The sequence below is a fragment of the Typha latifolia genome, chromosome 1, assembly GCF_019914945.1.
Source record: "Typha latifolia isolate L0001 chromosome 1, TyphaL0001v2, whole genome shotgun sequence".
Classification (NCBI taxonomy): Eukaryota; Viridiplantae; Streptophyta; class Magnoliopsida; order Poales; family Typhaceae; genus Typha; species Typha latifolia.
In genome coordinates, this window is record NC_133086.1 from 17,063,603 (window position 1) to 17,080,036 (window position 16,434).

Genomic DNA, 16,434 nt, shown 5'->3' on the forward strand with positions numbered 1-16,434 from the left:
TTAGGAAAGAGATAAAATGGATACTTATCTCAATAAATAAATAAATAAAATTTGTATCCCAATTTCTTTATTTTTGTTTGGTTGACTGATTTCCCTTTAACATCAATGTTAAAAAACAGAGGCTTCCAAAAAAAATATGGTATTATAAAGGTGAATAAGTAATTTCAAAAGTATATGCATTAAAAAAGACCAACATTTTTTTATTTTATTTTTGTCTTCAGCAGCATTTCACATAAGAAACTGGGACTAGAATCAGATATCGCCATCACATCCAAGACCATTATTTCAACTCCTGGGCTTTAAATTCGGTTAAATCCATAGAAACTCGATTCGCACACAGTGCTTAATAACGAAATAAACCAAAGAGAGAATATAACGTCTCAGCAAGTCAAATTTATTATTATAAGATTCCTCTAGACAAGACTTTCCTTCCTCTTACCTCTTGAGGATAAAACGAGACGACTCCTCATTCCTTGCTATTCTACCACGACCTCTTCTCTCCAATTAATCGATGATGAGGAACCCCAAAACCCTTGGCCTTCTCCTCTCCTTCCTCTTCCAACTCCTCCCCTTGATACCATCCCAGCCCACAACCTTCAAGCTCGGACTAATCCTCGACTCGAACTCCTCGATTGGCCAGATCGCTCTCACGTCCGTCCACTTGGCCGTCGCCGACTTCTACGGTGCGAATCCCAACTACTCCTCCCGTCTCCAGGTCCTCACCAGAGACGCCTCCGGCGATGTCGTCACCGCCGCCACCCTCGGTAGAGCTTAGCGTTTAACTTCTACGGTTCTTCCAGTCGAGAAATGAAATTAATTATACGGATTAATTAATTGATGCAGCCTTGGAGCTAATAACCAACGACAAGGTGCACGCCATACTTGGGCCCCAGTCCTCTATCGAGTCCGGCTTCGTCGCCGACTTGGGCACGCGAGCCCAAGTCCCGATAGTTTCCATCTCCGCGACGAGCCCCTCGGTGTCTCCCACCTATTCTCCCTTCTTCGTCCGCGCCGTCGCAAACGACGCCGACCAAGTCGGCGCCATCGCGGCGCTCGTCGGATCCTTCGGGTGGCGCCGCGTCGTCCCGATCTACGAGGAATCCAACTACGGCGCAGCGTTCATCCCCTACCTGGTCGACGCCCTCAACAACGTTGGCTCGCTCGTCCCATACCGCTGCTCCCTCCCCACCTCCGCCTCTTCTGACGACATTGCCGCGGAACTCTACAAGCTCGCCACCGAGCAGACCCGAGTCTTCGTCGTCCACGCTAAGGTCGGCCTCGCCACCCTTCTCCTCCGATCGGCGAACAATGCCGGAATGATGTCAGAAGGCTACGTCTGGATCATAACAAGCGACCTCACGAGCCTCCTCGCCTCCGTCGAAGAATCCATCTCCCCTGACTCCATGGACGGCGTTCTCGGCGTCATGCCTTATTTCCCGACAACGGAGCGGATCCACGAGTTTAAAAGGAGATGGAGTCGGCAATTTTTGAAGGATAACCCAAATGTTGGATTAGCCGCCGCTACTCAGCTTAGTAGCTATGCTATATGGGCTTATGATGCGGTCTGGGCCATGGCTTTGTCTGCCGAGCGACTCGGCAAAGTCGGCCCCGACTTCGTCGAATCCAAGAACGGCTTCACCGATTTATCCAACTTGGGCGTCTCCCGAACCGGGAACCGTCTCTTGAAAGAAATACTAAGCACGGAATATGACGGCCTTGGTGGGAGGTTCCGGCTCGTCGATGGGGAGTTGAACGTGATGGCGTACCGTGTACTGAACGTGATGGGCGGGAGCGCGAAAGAAATCGGCTTCTGGACTCCGAGGTACGGGTTGACTCGGCGGCTGAATTGGAGTAGCGACAGCCAGTACTCGTCATCGAGGGATGGGCTCGGGCCGGTGATATGGCCCGGGGAGTCGACGGTGGTGCCTAACGGGTGGATTCAGCCGACGAGCGGCAAGAAGCTACGGATCGGGGTACCCGGACCGGTCATGCCCGGGTTCCATTCGTTCCTAGACATTGAGACCGACCCGACGACGAACCAGACACGGGCGAGCGGGTTCGTGATCGACGTGTTTGAGGCGGCGGTCCGGTGTCTACCGTACGCGCTGAGGTTCGAGTATGTGGCGGCAACGAACGTGAAATATGACGCGCTGATCCAACAGGTCGCTAATGGGGTGAGCATACTCGGTACCTTCTTCTTTAATCATTTGATGCTTTCATCTTTATCTTTAGGAAATAAATAAATTTAATCAAATTTTATATATGAGGATGCGGTGCATGTGTGAATAAACTTCAAATTTTATGTTATTTCTGTTTATATATGCTAAAACTAGCACATGAAATCAAAATCTAGCTTTGAGTATCCAAAGTGACCAGAGGTCATTCACCCTTCTAACCTGTCTATCTATGTCATCTTCGTTCCAACAATTGTTTTCGATAGATATGATCATTTTATTCTGCATTGAAATTAGATAGTTATTGTTTCCATAGGCCTTATTACTAAGCACCAAACTTTCCAGTAAACATTAGCCTCTCTCTCTCTCTCTCTCTCTCTCTCTCTCTCTCTCTCTCTCTCTCTCTCTCTCGAGTTGGGTGATGTCTTTAGAGAGTCTTCGTCTCTCTAAGGGCGCCACAGCCACTACATCACATATCTAACATTAATGAAGCATTGGATATGCTTCATTAATTGAAATCGTACGAGTTCGAAGATAATTGAAAATATTCTGGTATCAAGATGGGGACCGGTCTTTTTTCTCATTAATAAATAGTTGATCCAATAGTAGAACGTCCACGTGAGACATGTTGAAGATTTTATCATCATAATAGCAGCCTCTTGATTCAAAAAGACCCACTCTGCAATCAGATATCTTAATATATCGATCAATTTCTTGACCCAACTTCTATTAAATCGGGTCATGCTCAGATGATTAAAAAGACGACCAGGAATTTCTAAAGCCAGCGAGACGACAACTGGCCTAGTTATATTAAATATTTATCCCCGCTGATTGCATCCTTTATCTTCTAGTTATTTTTTTTAATTATTAATAATTTACTAGTATATTATTATGTTGCTCCGTCTCCAATCTCTTACTCACAATCTTCTTTGTTTTTTACTTTTTTCACTCAAAATACAAGCTTTTTGTATAAAATAAATATTATTTGTATATGGTGTGTTCAATATATTTTTTTCCCAAGGTTATCTATTTGAGACATTTTATATAACTCTATAATTTTCTTTTCATTTCATCGCTATAGTCCTACCTCCGTGAATAGACATGACTTTAAATTCTAGTTATTTAAAAAGTTCGCATTAAGTATTAGTAACAATCTCTTTTTGAAATTTAAGCATTAGTAATTATGACATGAGTTTTCAAAATTTTGAATAGGGTAGTGTCTCTCTCACTTCTTTTGTCCTCCTTTTAATAGTTAAGTAATGAAAGAGATACTTTAGGGACTTTTTTCATAGTTAAATGGGTTAAAGTGTCATGAAAAATAAATAAGTGAGGCTATATAAAACATGAACAATAGTTTAGGATTCTAGCTAGATGGTATTATCTCTTAGTTTTATTATTAATACTTGCACAAGCATGATGCATCTTTTCATATGCGATGATCTCATATATGACCCCCCATTTAATTGTCTTTTTCTCACTCTTAACTTTCTCTACTTGTATACTACTCATCAGTCTTCCGTACGTTGTGTCATCTTGTTCACACGCTCAAATGATGCTTCATATATCTCTCAAGAAATGGATCCGTCATTATCATATAAATATTTTACCTTCTATATTTTATGCCACAACACAAAACTTAGCGAGCTGTAATACTATTAATTAGTTGTCTGCATAGAGTTAACAACTACGAAATTAATTAAAGTGGGGCATGTACTGCATCCTTAACAGACGTATGATGCTGCCGTGGCTGACATGACCATCACGGCTAATCGATCATCCTACGTGGACTTCACGATGCCATACATGGCATCCGCTATATCGATGGCGGTGCCGTTGAGGGACGCGAGGACGAAGAACGCTTGGGTCTTCCTCAAGCCATTAAGTAAAGACTTATGGTTGGCCAGCGGAGCCTTCTTTGTCTTCACTGGAATCGTCGTGTGGATTTTAGAACACCGGAGCAACGAGGAGTTTAGGGGTGGACCCTCTCACCAATTCGGCGCCGTCTTTTACTTCATTTTCTCAACTCTCGTCTTTGCTCACAGTTAAGTAATGTTACTTTCCGCTTTTAACTCTTTATCTTTTGTTATGATTGGAAAGTTTTGATTCGAACCATTTGATGTTAGTTTATTGTAGGACTTGTCTGCATTAGCCTAGCAAGGTACTGTTAGATGTGCATTATAAATTATGACTATGTGCATTATTAAATACTTTCAGTTAACCGCATCAATTAACCTTACTTCTGGGCAGGAACTTCTCAGTTTTTGCCAATTAGTTTTGTTCCCAAATTTTATTTTATTGGTGGGCTCGTCAATATATGCCTCACAATTTGCAACTCTTTGGATGAGTGCAGAGGCGAATATGGTGAGCAATTTGTCTAAGTTTGTTGTGATCATATGGGTATTTGTGGTTTTGATCCTGCAATCGAGTTACACAGCCAGTTTTACTTCAATGCTCACAGTCGAACAGCGTCCTGTGAACGACTTCATTGAGCTTGAGAACAGCGGAGAAAATGTTGGTTACCTTCAAGGTTCGCCTACGAGAGAGGTCCTGATTAGGATGGGCTTTCATGAGTCGAGTCTCAAGCCTCTTAATTCTTCACAGCGGTACGTGGATGCACTGGCAGAAGGAAGCAAAAATGGTGGTGTCGCTGCCATTGTCGACGAGTACCCTTACCTTAGAGCTGCTCTCAAACTTAATTGCGACAATTACAAAATAGTTCAAGAAATAAAGACAGGTGGATTTGGATTTGTGAGTTTTCCTCTCTCTCTCTCTCCCTCTCTCTCTTATTATCTCTTTCCTGTATCTAGAGATAGAGTTTCTACGAAAAAGTGTTGAATATTTGTGAGTTACTCTATGTTTCGGAGGTAAAAGGAAATTTAGGAGGGTTAAGGATTATAACTTAAAATGCAAGCAAACTAAATATCAAAGAATTTACGTGATTCATTCTATAGTCTACTTTCACCGGGGAAGACAACAAAAGGATTCACTAATAATGAAAACATAGTACATACAAAGATGATTACTCAAATTATTTTTTAAATTAATAATAATCTCACTTTAAAATAAAAATAAAAAGAAAATATCTAAATAGAAAGAATCAAGTATTCTAGAGTAAGATTCCCTCACAATATTTAGAACAAAAAGAAATAAAATTTAATATAAAAAATACCTAACATAAAATTCAAAAGATCCTTCTTTGAATCTATGCGCCTCTGTATCCTCTTTTGTCCTTTTGAGTGCACGTCGCATGACGCAAACTTATCTCCAACTCGGCTACTCATTAGAGATGGAAACCGATACCGGGATTTCAAAAGTAATTGTGATGGGTAATTATAACCGTTGGATCATGATTTTAAATTAGAGATGTTCACGGAAGCGTTTGTCTTTAAACTAACAGTTCATTTCAAGTACCTCAATGTGTTGGTTATACCCGATTGTGAATTTATCTTTATTACTTTTGTTCTGTGATCTCTAACAAGCAGGCATTCCCAAAAGGCTCACCACTAGTCTTGGATCTCTCAAGGGCAATCCTCAACATAACAGAGGGCTATGAGATGTCTGAACTCGAGAGGAAATGGTTCGGCGATCAATCCAACTGTCCAACCCAAGACAACCAATTGTCTTCTAATAGCCTCAACTTTGACAGCTTCAAGGGCCTTTTCCTCGTCAGTGGAACTACGTCAATCCTTTGCTTCCTAATTCATTTGGCTTTCTTCTTCAACCAAAGGAGACGTCATCTACTGAGACAAGCCATCGCCAATGAGAAATCTATTGCTGGGAAGCTTCTTACGATCGCTAAGCTTTACGATGATAAAGACCTCACAGCTCGTACATTTAGAAAGATGCAACTTAACAATGGATCGACCGGGGGCAACAGAGGTTCTAATTCTTCAACTCCTGACCATTATCCATGGAGTCTGGGGAGCACTTCAATGAGAACATATGGAGATGTGACTCCGTCGGTCATGCCCGCGAGCCCAATGCGGCGGAAATCGAGCTTCCGGCCCCAGTTGTAGAGACATGGAGTCTTGCTGTGGTTAACTTGTAGGTCTATTACGAGGTTTTGTACACGAGGATGGAACGCTAATCTCTTGATTGATATTAAGAAACTAGGTTTTGGAAGGCCTAACTCTTGATCATAAATTCTCTTATTTGTGTTGCTTGTATGTGGTTTGCTTGCAGGTCAGATTATCTGTCTAGATCTATGCTTTCAAAGTGTGATGCATATATATGTTAGGATAGTTGGCAATCAAATACAACCCTCTGGCTCTCTCAAAACTATTTAGAATAATATGTTTTAATAAGATTTTTTTTTTTAAATTTCTTATAGTTTTTTTTTCTTCACCTTGTTGGTAGAATTTGCTATTGATCGATATTGATAATGTAGCTTAGATGGAATCAAGTCGATTGTTAACATTATTTGATACCAAGATTGATAAAGTAGTTATTTTACCTTGTTTTGAATTAGTGTTACTCTTTGGGGGGGGTGAGGGTTAAAAGGTCAATGATATTATCACAAACAGTGGGACGCCTTTCTACCAGATGAGTAGGTTTAGCACAGTCCTGAGGACGCAACCCTCACATAGTTCTTCCGGGAAGAACAGTCAGGCTAGAGCCCAACTTGCATGCATATACGTGGAGCTCATTTTTTCGACTGCCAAATTGACGGCAGTAGTAGGAGCCACGTCAGGTCAGTAGCCTTGCCAGGTAGGATGGGTGCCAAAATCATTCTGCCTAGAATGTTAGAACTCAAATTTCATGTAAATGTGAGGAACTTTAAATTATTAATTTAGGCTTAAAATTAATTTTAAACCAAGCTTAATCATAGTGAGACTTGAATTTACTAGATAAGGATCCTAATATATATATATATATATATACATACATAGTTGGAATAATCAGATTACCATCTAAAGATTCATGTTTACTCTCTTAAACATGTCTAATTTAATTTAAGTTTGAACTAAACTTTCCCTCTCTCCCTCCTCCTTCCGTCTTTACCAACTTTCCTCCTTTTGGTGGTGTTATCGTAATTTTCATCCTCCTCCCTTGTTATCATAGCTAGACTTGCTTTTGCTATCCTTGACCCCATCCTCCTCCTCTCCCTTCTTCTGTCTTGCTAGTCAATCCTCCACTTGGTATGTTGTTATCGTTTGCAATCTCCTCCTCCTCTCGTACTATCATTGTGTTCAACACTTAGTGTTTGCTCACTCGACTAGTTTGCTCAGCCCTCATGCTCACATCCCTTGCGGTCGAGCTGACTTTATGATCCAAAGGCTCTCTTTCTCGCCCCTTGGCCTTCACCATCAACTTGTGCTGCTCCGCTGCCCTTATGCTACCCCCACAATTTTCTATTGTTGTTGCCTTGGAGAGTTGTCATGCATTGTTCATCGATTTCCCTGTCGATGCTTGTCTATCATGCCAGCTGTAGTGCTTGAGTTTTGTCAATTAGATGTGTTTGTCTTATTTTACTCTTGTGCATGGATTTGGCTCAATTCTTGGTCATTCCCTATCCCTCTTTGTTGTGTTTTCTTTAGGTTCAGTGTCGTAGGTTGCGATGTTCAGTCACTTGTGGTCATGATAGAGCCATAAGACGCTGACTCTCTTTCTTCTCCTTTTCGTCCAAGTTAGATCTCTTGCTACTATGCTTATTTGTCTGTGTTGCCTTTAATGACCTAGATGGACACTTGATTCTTGGGCTTTCATCCTATCTCCTCAATTTCTTTATTTAATTGACTATTTGTATCTATTTTTTTGCTTGATACTTTGCTTCACTATTATTTTATGTGTATTCAGCCAAGTCTAATGCTTGTATTTTAGGATTGTTGCCCTCCTCACTTTTAACCATTTGTTTGAATCTTAATAAATTATTAGTCTACAAATTTTCTTAAAAACTAAATAAAGAATATTTTACAGTTCTAAGCTTGACATTACGAAATGCACCCATCTAAAATCCAGTGCTTTAGAAAGTGAAGATTGGCCTTCCAAACGTTGTCTCTACTTTTATCATTCTTTACTATTCATGTAGTCTTTAGAGTCTGATTTGCAGTGTTTGTTCAAATATTGGAAAAAATTCATCCGAGTATGAACCGTAAGGGAAGAGTTAGATTAGCTCAAAAAGCTTAATCCGTTTAAAAGTTTCTCCCCTGGGTCAATCTTCTCTGTAGCTGGCCAAAGCCCGAGTTAGAAAACTAAAAGCTACTAATTCTCAGAAACAATATAGCTCTGAGTTAATCTCTGATATTTTATTGATGTATCTTTCCACTTCCGGAGATAATCGAAGGACCAACCACTTGATTGATAGTGGTCTGCACCTTTGAATAGACTATTAAATTTCTTCTTGACTCAGCTAACTGGGAACCGACCACTTGTTGCCATGCACGCTTTGACAATCGAAAAACTTGGTAGGCAAGTCGCAGTTAAGAATAGTCTTTGAATCTTCCGTAGGACCATCAACATCTGCTTATGTTTTTGTTAGCTCTCCAAAAATGAGACCTAAAGTTTTGAATGAAAAGATCAATTAAAGATGATAGCTGTTAGATTCTTATTGCACTCTAAGTCGTGGATTTTCTACGTCTTTAATTTGATGGATAATGATCGGTCAAGTTGTGTGTAAGCTCCTCCCAAATCCCAATAGCCAGTCGTTTACATTGACTTACCTAAAGACTAAAGTCTAACAACAAAATGAATGGGTACCGACTACCGAGTGCTCCTCAATTTGACGATTTCTTAGATTCGTCCATATCTCACCGCGCTATTAATAACTTAATATATTTGAGTGTCCACCCATATGACTGCTATGTCTGCGGCCGTATCTTTTGGTTGCAGTTGGTAGCTGGTTGTAGTAATTTATGTCACTCTCGACACGACAGAGACTAGAGTTGTTTCTATAGGATGCTGTTAGAGGCGACTTCAAAGTTCAAAGTCTTTGCCATGTGTTACGGACTGCTCCCATGTCTCGTATTCCAACTATTTTTCTTAGCGAAGAAGGTAATATTATGCATATCTTTCTTCCCTACTGTTAGTGGATACCTCATCTTTTGCGGTCTGGTCCTTTTTGAAGAATAAAGTCCCATCTTTTTTCAGTTGACCTTACCAGTCATTAATTGAGCATGAAAATAGTGGCAAACGTTACATAGGAACAATTCTACTAGATGATGTAATAATAGTGAATTGTTGTAAATAAGATTTTGTTATCTCGATAATAAAAAAAATTAGGATAGGGATAGAATTTATACTTATCCAATAAGTTCCCAATTTTTTTTATTTGTGTTTGGTTGACTGACTTCCCTTTAACATCAATGTAAAAAGACAGGTTTCCAAAAAATATGGTATTATAAAGGTGAATAAATAATTTCAACAGTATATGTATAATAATAAAAGACTCAACATTTTTGTATTTTTGTAATTTTACTAATTACATCGTATATTTTATCTATTTTATTATTCACATCCCATCTTTGATAACACTATTTTTTTTTCTATAATTATTATTTAACACTCTTGATTAACTTAAAACGATATTAAAAAGATAATATTCTATTATAATATACGAAATAATTTGTAAATACTTAAACTATTCTAATTTTTTATATTTTTTTTTCTTCCCAAAAAAGAAGGAAAAGAGGAGGAGGAGAATGAGGAGAGGAGGAGAGTGGGAGGATGAAGACGAGGAAAGACGGGAAAGACAACGGTAGAGAAGGTAGGTGAAAAAAGTGGTGGAGGGATATGAAAAAAATAAGAGAATGGTGGGGATGTTTTAATAACTTGACTGTTATTAGTTAGTTAAAATAACATTAGAGTGTTAAATAAGAATTATAAAAAAAAATTAGTTGTAAATTATAAAATAGATAAAATATAGAGTATGATTTGTAAAAAAAATTTAACTTTTTTTTTTGCATTTATCCTAAGAAACATGTTACGGAATTAGGTCACGCCGTCACATCCGTGCACACTGTTATGGAATTAGTCTAGTGCTTTAAATTTGGTTAAAACCGTAGAAACTCGATTCACACAGTGCTTATAATGAAATATAAACCAAAGAGATGGAAAAACGTCTCAGCAAACCGAATTTATTATAGTAAGATTCCCCTAGTCAGACGCTCCTCCCTCTTGCTTACTACCTCTTGGGTATAAAACGAAACTACTCCACACTGCTGGCTATTCTACCGCTCATTCATTTCCAATCCTTGATGAGGAACTACCCCAATTCCTTTGGCCTTCTTCTCTCCTTCCTCTTACAACTCCTCCCCGTGATACCATCCCAGCCCACAACCTTCAAGCTCGGACTAATCCTCGACTCGAACTCCTCGATTGGCCAGATCGCTCTCACGTCCGTCCACTTGGCCGTCGCCGACTTCTACGCCGCGAATCCCAACTCCTCCGCCCGTCTCCAGCTCCTCACCAGAGACGCCTCCGCCGATGTCGTCACCGCCGCCTCTCTCGGTAGAGCTTAACTCTTACCGCCTTTGTTTCTCCCAATCGAGAAAAGTAATTAGCGGATTAATTGGTGCTCTCTAATTGATGCAGCCTTGGAGCTAATTTCCAAAGAGAAGGTGCAAGCCATACTTGGGCCCCAGTCCTCTATCGAATCCGGCTTCGTCGCCGACCTGGGCTCGAGAGCCCAGGTCCCGATAGTAGCCATCTCCGCGACGAGCCCCTCGGTGTCTCCCACCTATTCCCCCTTCTTCGTCCGCGCCACCGCGAACGACGCCGACCAAGTCGGCGTCATCGCGGCGCTCGTCGGATCCTTCGGGTGGCGCCGCGTCGTTCCGATCTACGAGGAATCCGACTACGGCGCCGCCTTCATCCCCTACCTGGTCGACGCCCTCAACGACGTCGGCTCACGCGTCCCATACCGCTGTTCCCTCCCCACCTCCGCCTCTTCTGACGACATCTCCGCGGAGCTCTACAAGCTCGCCACCGAGCAGACCCGAGTCTTCGTCGTCCACGCCAGGGTCGGCCTCGCCACCCTTCTCCTCCGATCGGCGAACAATGCCGGAATGATGTCAGAAGGGTACGTCTGGATCATGACGAGTGGCCTCACGAGCCTCCTCGCCTCCGTCGAAGAATCCATCTCCCCTGGCTCCATCGACGGCGTTCTCGGCGTCATGCCTTATTTCCCGACAACGGAGCGGATCCACGAGTTTAAAAGGAGATGGAGTCGGCAATTCTTGAAGGATAACCCAAATGTTGGATTAGCCACCGCTACTCAGCTTAGTAGCTATGCTGTATGGGCTTATGATGCGGTCTGGGCAATCGCTTTGTCCGCCGAGCGACTCCGCAAAGTCGACCCGGACTTCGTCGAATCCAAGAACGGCTCCACCGATTTATCCAATTTGGGCGTCTCCCGAACCGGGAAGCGTCTCTTGAAAGAGATACTAAGCACGGAATATGACGGCCTTGGCGGGAGGTTCCGGCTCGTCGATGGGGAGTTGAACGTGACCGCGTACCGTGTACTGAACGTGATGGGGGGGAGAGGGAAGGAGATCGGCTTCTGGACACCGAGGTACGGGTTGACTCGGCGGCTGAATTGGAGTAGCGACAGCCAGTACTCGTCATCGAGGGATGGGCTCGGGCCGGTGATATGGCCCGGGGAGTCGACGGTGGTGCCTAACGGGTGGATTCAGCCGACGAGCGGCAAGAAGCTGCGGATCGGGGTACCCGGACCGGTCATGCCCGGGTTCCATTCGTTCCTAGACATTGAGACCGACCCGGTGACGAACCAGACACGGGCGAGCGGGTTCGTGATCGACGTGTTCGAGGCGGCGGTCCGGCATCTACCGTACGCGCTGACATTCGAGTATGTGGCGGCAACGAACGTGAAATATGACGCGCTGATCCAACAGGTCGCTAATGGGGTGAGTATCCTCGGTTCCTTCCTCTTTAATCATTTGATGCTTTCATCTTTATCTTTAGGAAATAAATTAATTTAATCAAATTTTATATATGAGCATGATGTGCATGTGTGAATAAACTTCAAATGTTATATAATTTCTGTATTATATATGCTAAAACTAGAACATGAAATCATAATCTAGCTTTGAGTATCCAAAGTGACCAGAGGTCATTCACCCTTCTTACCTGTCTCTTTGTCGTCTTCGTTCCAACAATTGTTTTCGATAGATATGATCATTTTGTTCTGCATGGAAATTAGATAGTTATCGTTTCCATGGGCCTTATTACTAAGCACCATACTTTCCAGTAAACATTAGCCTCTCTCTCTCTCTCTCTCTCTCTCTCTCTCTCTCTCTCTCTCTAGAGATAGAGAGCTGGAGAAGGGTGATATCCTTAGAGAATCTTCGTCTCTCTAAGGGCGCCACAGCCACTACATATATCTAACATTAACGAAGAATTAGATATGCACAAAACTATGCTCGTAATTATTAACTAAGTTCAATAGCTAAATCGGACAAGTTCGAAGATAATCGAAGATATTATGGTATCAAGAGGACCAGTCTTTTTTTAATCATAATAATAGGCTCTTGATTTAATTAACCATCCTGGCGCGACCTCTTGACTAGTTTGAACGGTTCAAGATTCTACTGGTGGTCGAAATCATTTTCTTTTCTCGGTGTTCAGAAAGACCGACTCTGGAATCGGATATCTTAATATCTTGGTAAATTTCTCGACCCAACTTCTATTCATTGTAGAGTAGCATATTTCTTCTATTCAACTGATAAAGTTAATAAAGTAGATCATCAGAATAAATCGGGTCATGCTCAGATGATTAAAAAGACTTATGTTGTGTAAATCTCTTTGGGATCGAATCCATTTTTTTTTCCTTCTGATGAACTTGAGTTGCCAATTAAGTGATGAATACGTCATCGTTCTTACGTCAGGCCCTATCACGTAGTGGATGACCATGGCCTGGAATTTCTAAAGCCAACCAGTAGGCTTGTCAAAATAATCGACCCGGCTCAAGCCCGGCTCAAAAATAAGCCGAGCTTAATTATAGGTTCGAAATTAAATTCAAGCCGATAAAGCTATATATATATATATAAACAAAAGTAATATGAACCATTAAATCCAGCTATTCTCTCTTCATAGTTAAATTGAGCTTTATTTTAAGTTTGATTAAGCCTAAATTAATTTTTAAACTTGTTTGACTTAAAAATTGTTTAATATTGATAATACTTAAAATTATTAATTGAGTAGCTCATTTAAACTTGAGCTCGGCTCGGATTTAAAATTAGCGCAAATTAAAATAATTCTAATTCAAACTCGATAGGAAGTCTGTGCTCAAAATTCATTTCAGTCTAATCTTGATTAAAGCCAGGCTCGCTTCGGCTCATTTACAACCCTACCAACAAAACTGACACCTGCCCTAGTTGCATTAAATATTTTATCCCCACTAATTGCATCCTTTGTCTTCGACTCATTTGTCCCGTATGCTTTTTCCCTTTTTATTTTTATAAATAATTATTCTAAATTGTTGCTCACTTTTATATTTTATGTTTTATTTTTTATTTTTTAGTTCAGTATGAAAAATATTAAATAGTCATTGCACCCTTATTTTTTTTTTATTAAAATAAAAATAAATTTTTTTAGGGGGTACAAAATTAGTTATGTGACACCAATGGAAGATATATTTCAGAAAATAAAATTTCATAATTAAGTAGGGCAAAGTGTTATGAAAAAGAAGGAAGTGGGCTATGTGAAAAACGGACAACAATATTGGAGTCTAGCTAGATGCAATTGTTTCTTATTTTCAATTTTAATACTTGCACAAGCATGAAATTATATTTTCATACTCGAATAAATTTCCCTACTTGTTATAGTACTCATCAGTCCTACGTTGTATCATCTTGTTCGCACGCTGAAATGATGCTTCATCTTGCAAGTAATGGATTCGTCATTAGTGTATAAACATTTCTACTATATTTTATGCCACGTGAAACCAAACTTAGAGCTGAAATATCATTAGTTGTTGCATAGAATCTAATTAACTACTACGAAATTAATTAAATGTCCATCTAATTAAAGTGGGGCATGTACTTCATCCTTAACAGACGTATGATGCTGCCGTGGCTGACATAACCATCACGGCTTATCGATCATCGTACGTGGACTTCACGTTGCCATACATGGCAACCGCTGTATCGATCGCTGTGCCATTGAGGGACGAGAGGACGAAGAACGCCTGGGTCTTCCTCAAGCCACTAAATAAAGACTTGTGGTTGGTCAGCGGAGCCTTCTTTGTCCTCACTGGATTCGTCGTCTGGATTTTAGAACACCGGATCAACGAAGTGTTTAGGGGCGAACCCTCTCACCAATTCGGCACCGTCTTCTACTTCACTTTCTCAACTCTCGTCTTTGCTCACAGTTAAGTCGATCATGTTACTTTTCTGTCTTCTCTCATCTCTTGTTAACATGAGAAAGTTTAATTAGCTAAGTAACAAGTTGTATAATAGTGAGGTATTAACATATTAGATCATAATCACACTGGGATCAAAATTGTTAAAATGCATATGTTTGATAGGCAGTCTTACATAAGTTAATTTTGAATAGTTGGCTCATAGTTAAGTTATATTAAGGAACGTGTTGTGTTACTAGTTAGCTCGATCACACGCTGCTACTCGTGTATTTAGCTCATCCATTATGCTCAGTTAAGCCCATAAATCGACCTACTTCTTTTGTAATTCTCTTCCCACTTTTCGCAATTTAATTCTATGATCAGTTAACTAGTCAATTGCCTTACATTTGTTAACTCTTTGGATGGGTGCAGGGGAGAACATGGTTAGCAATCTGTCCAAGTTTGTTGTGATCATATGGGTATTTGTGGTGCTCATCTTGCAATCCAGTTACACAGCCAGTTTGACCTCAATGCTCACAGTCCAACAGCCTGTAGCAACTCTGAACGACTTCAGTGAGCTGAAGAACAGTGGACAAAATGTTGGCTACCTTGTGGACTCCTTCGTGAAAGAGCTCTTGGTTAATATGGGTTTTGATGAGTCTAGGCTCAAGGGCTTTAAATCTCCACAGCAGTTCGAGGATGCATTGGCTCTTGGAAGCAGAAAGGGTGGTATAGGTGCCGTAGTCGACGAGATCCCTTACCTTAGAGTCTTCCTCAAACTCCAGTGCGACAATTATACAATAGTTGAGCAGATGAACAAAACAGGTGGATTTGGATTTGTGAGTTCCTCTCTCTAGATCTCTCTTTTGAACTTTATTTGCTACATCTTTAGTATGTTAATCCATTTTTCCATTCACTATCTTCCAAAATTAATTCTGGGGAAAGAGTAGTATGGAAAAATGTGTTAATCAACTTCTCTGTTCTCTTAATTTCCCTCCTATTCCTTTCAAGTAGATATGTATATACTTTATAGTAGCACGCATATCTATACATCCTTGTTACTGTTGTTCTCTTATCTCAACAGGCATTCCCAAAAGGCTCATCACTAGTCTCAGATCTCTCAAGGGCGATACTTAACATAACGGAGGGCGACGAGATGTCTGAGATCGAGAGGAAATGGTTCGGCGATCAATCCAGCTGCTCAAGCCAAGACAACCCGTTGACTTCCAACAGCCTAAGCATTGAAAGCTTCTGGGGCCTTTTCCTCATCACTGGGACGGCGTCAATCTTTTGCGTCCTAATTCATTTGGCTTTTTTTATCAATCAAAGGAGGCGTGATCTAAGACAAGCCATCGCCAATGAGAAATCTATTACTGGGAAGCTTCGTTCCATCACTAAGATTTACGATGACAAAGACCTCACATCTCATACTTTTAGAAAGAAGCAACTTAATGATGGATCAACCCAGGGCAGCAGAGATCCCAATTCCTCAACTCCGGACCATTATCCATGGAGTCCAGTGAGCACTTCAGTGCAAACATATGGAGAAGTTACTCCCTCGATCGCACCCGCAAGCCCAATGCCGGTGGAGGTCGAGCTTGCTAGCCCAGCTGCAGGGACTCCGAGCCATGTTCATCATATTATAGAAGGACGTAGTAATGAGATTAATGGCAGCTCACAACATGGTGTTCTAACTAGCTCTTGATTGATATTAGGAGTTAGGACTCCTTGATGCTGTATATATATATATATTGAAAGATAATTTGATATGTATAAATGAGATTAATGGTAGCTCACAACATGGTGATCTAACTAGCTCTTGATTGATATTAGGAGTTAGGACTCCTTGATGCTGTGTGTGTATATATATAGATTGAAAGATAATTTTATATGTATCAATGAGCGAACTGCTAAAATAAAATTCTATCATCAAAATGTATAAACAAAATTATTATTTCATACACG

General features: G+C 40.8%; 2 protein-coding genes across 3 annotated transcripts; both read left to right on the top strand.

Annotated features, from left to right (window-relative positions):
- Nucleotides 1–455: 455 nt before the first annotated feature.
- LOC140780703 (glutamate receptor 2.8-like) lies at nucleotides 456–6,494 on the top strand. 2 transcript variants are annotated; one of them, XM_073126419.1, is made up of 6 exons: nucleotides 456–764; nucleotides 844–2,174; nucleotides 3,903–4,215; nucleotides 4,422–4,535; nucleotides 4,633–4,922; nucleotides 5,657–6,494. In XM_073126419.1, exons 1-6 carry the CDS (start codon nucleotides 512–514, stop codon nucleotides 6,188–6,190), a joined length of 2,835 nt encoding a protein of 944 aa, XP_072982520.1. In that variant the 5' UTR covers nucleotides 456–511; the 3' UTR covers nucleotides 6,191–6,494. The 2 variants fall into 2 exon arrangements, with proteins under 2 accessions (XP_072982520.1, XP_072982530.1); XM_073126429.1 differs by having other exon boundaries at nucleotides 4,525–4,922.
- Nucleotides 6,495–10,243: 3,749 nt separating this feature from the next.
- Nucleotides 10,244–16,268, top strand: LOC140801626 (glutamate receptor 2.8-like). Its single transcript, XM_073156832.1, has 5 exons — nucleotides 10,244–10,619; nucleotides 10,704–12,034; nucleotides 14,186–14,498; nucleotides 14,902–15,308; nucleotides 15,554–16,268. The coding sequence occupies exons 1-5, from the start codon at nucleotides 10,367–10,369 to the stop codon at nucleotides 16,172–16,174; spliced, it is 2,925 nt and encodes a 974-aa protein (XP_073012933.1). The 5' UTR covers nucleotides 10,244–10,366; the 3' UTR covers nucleotides 16,175–16,268.
- The last annotated feature ends 166 nt before the right edge of the window (nucleotides 16,269–16,434 follow it).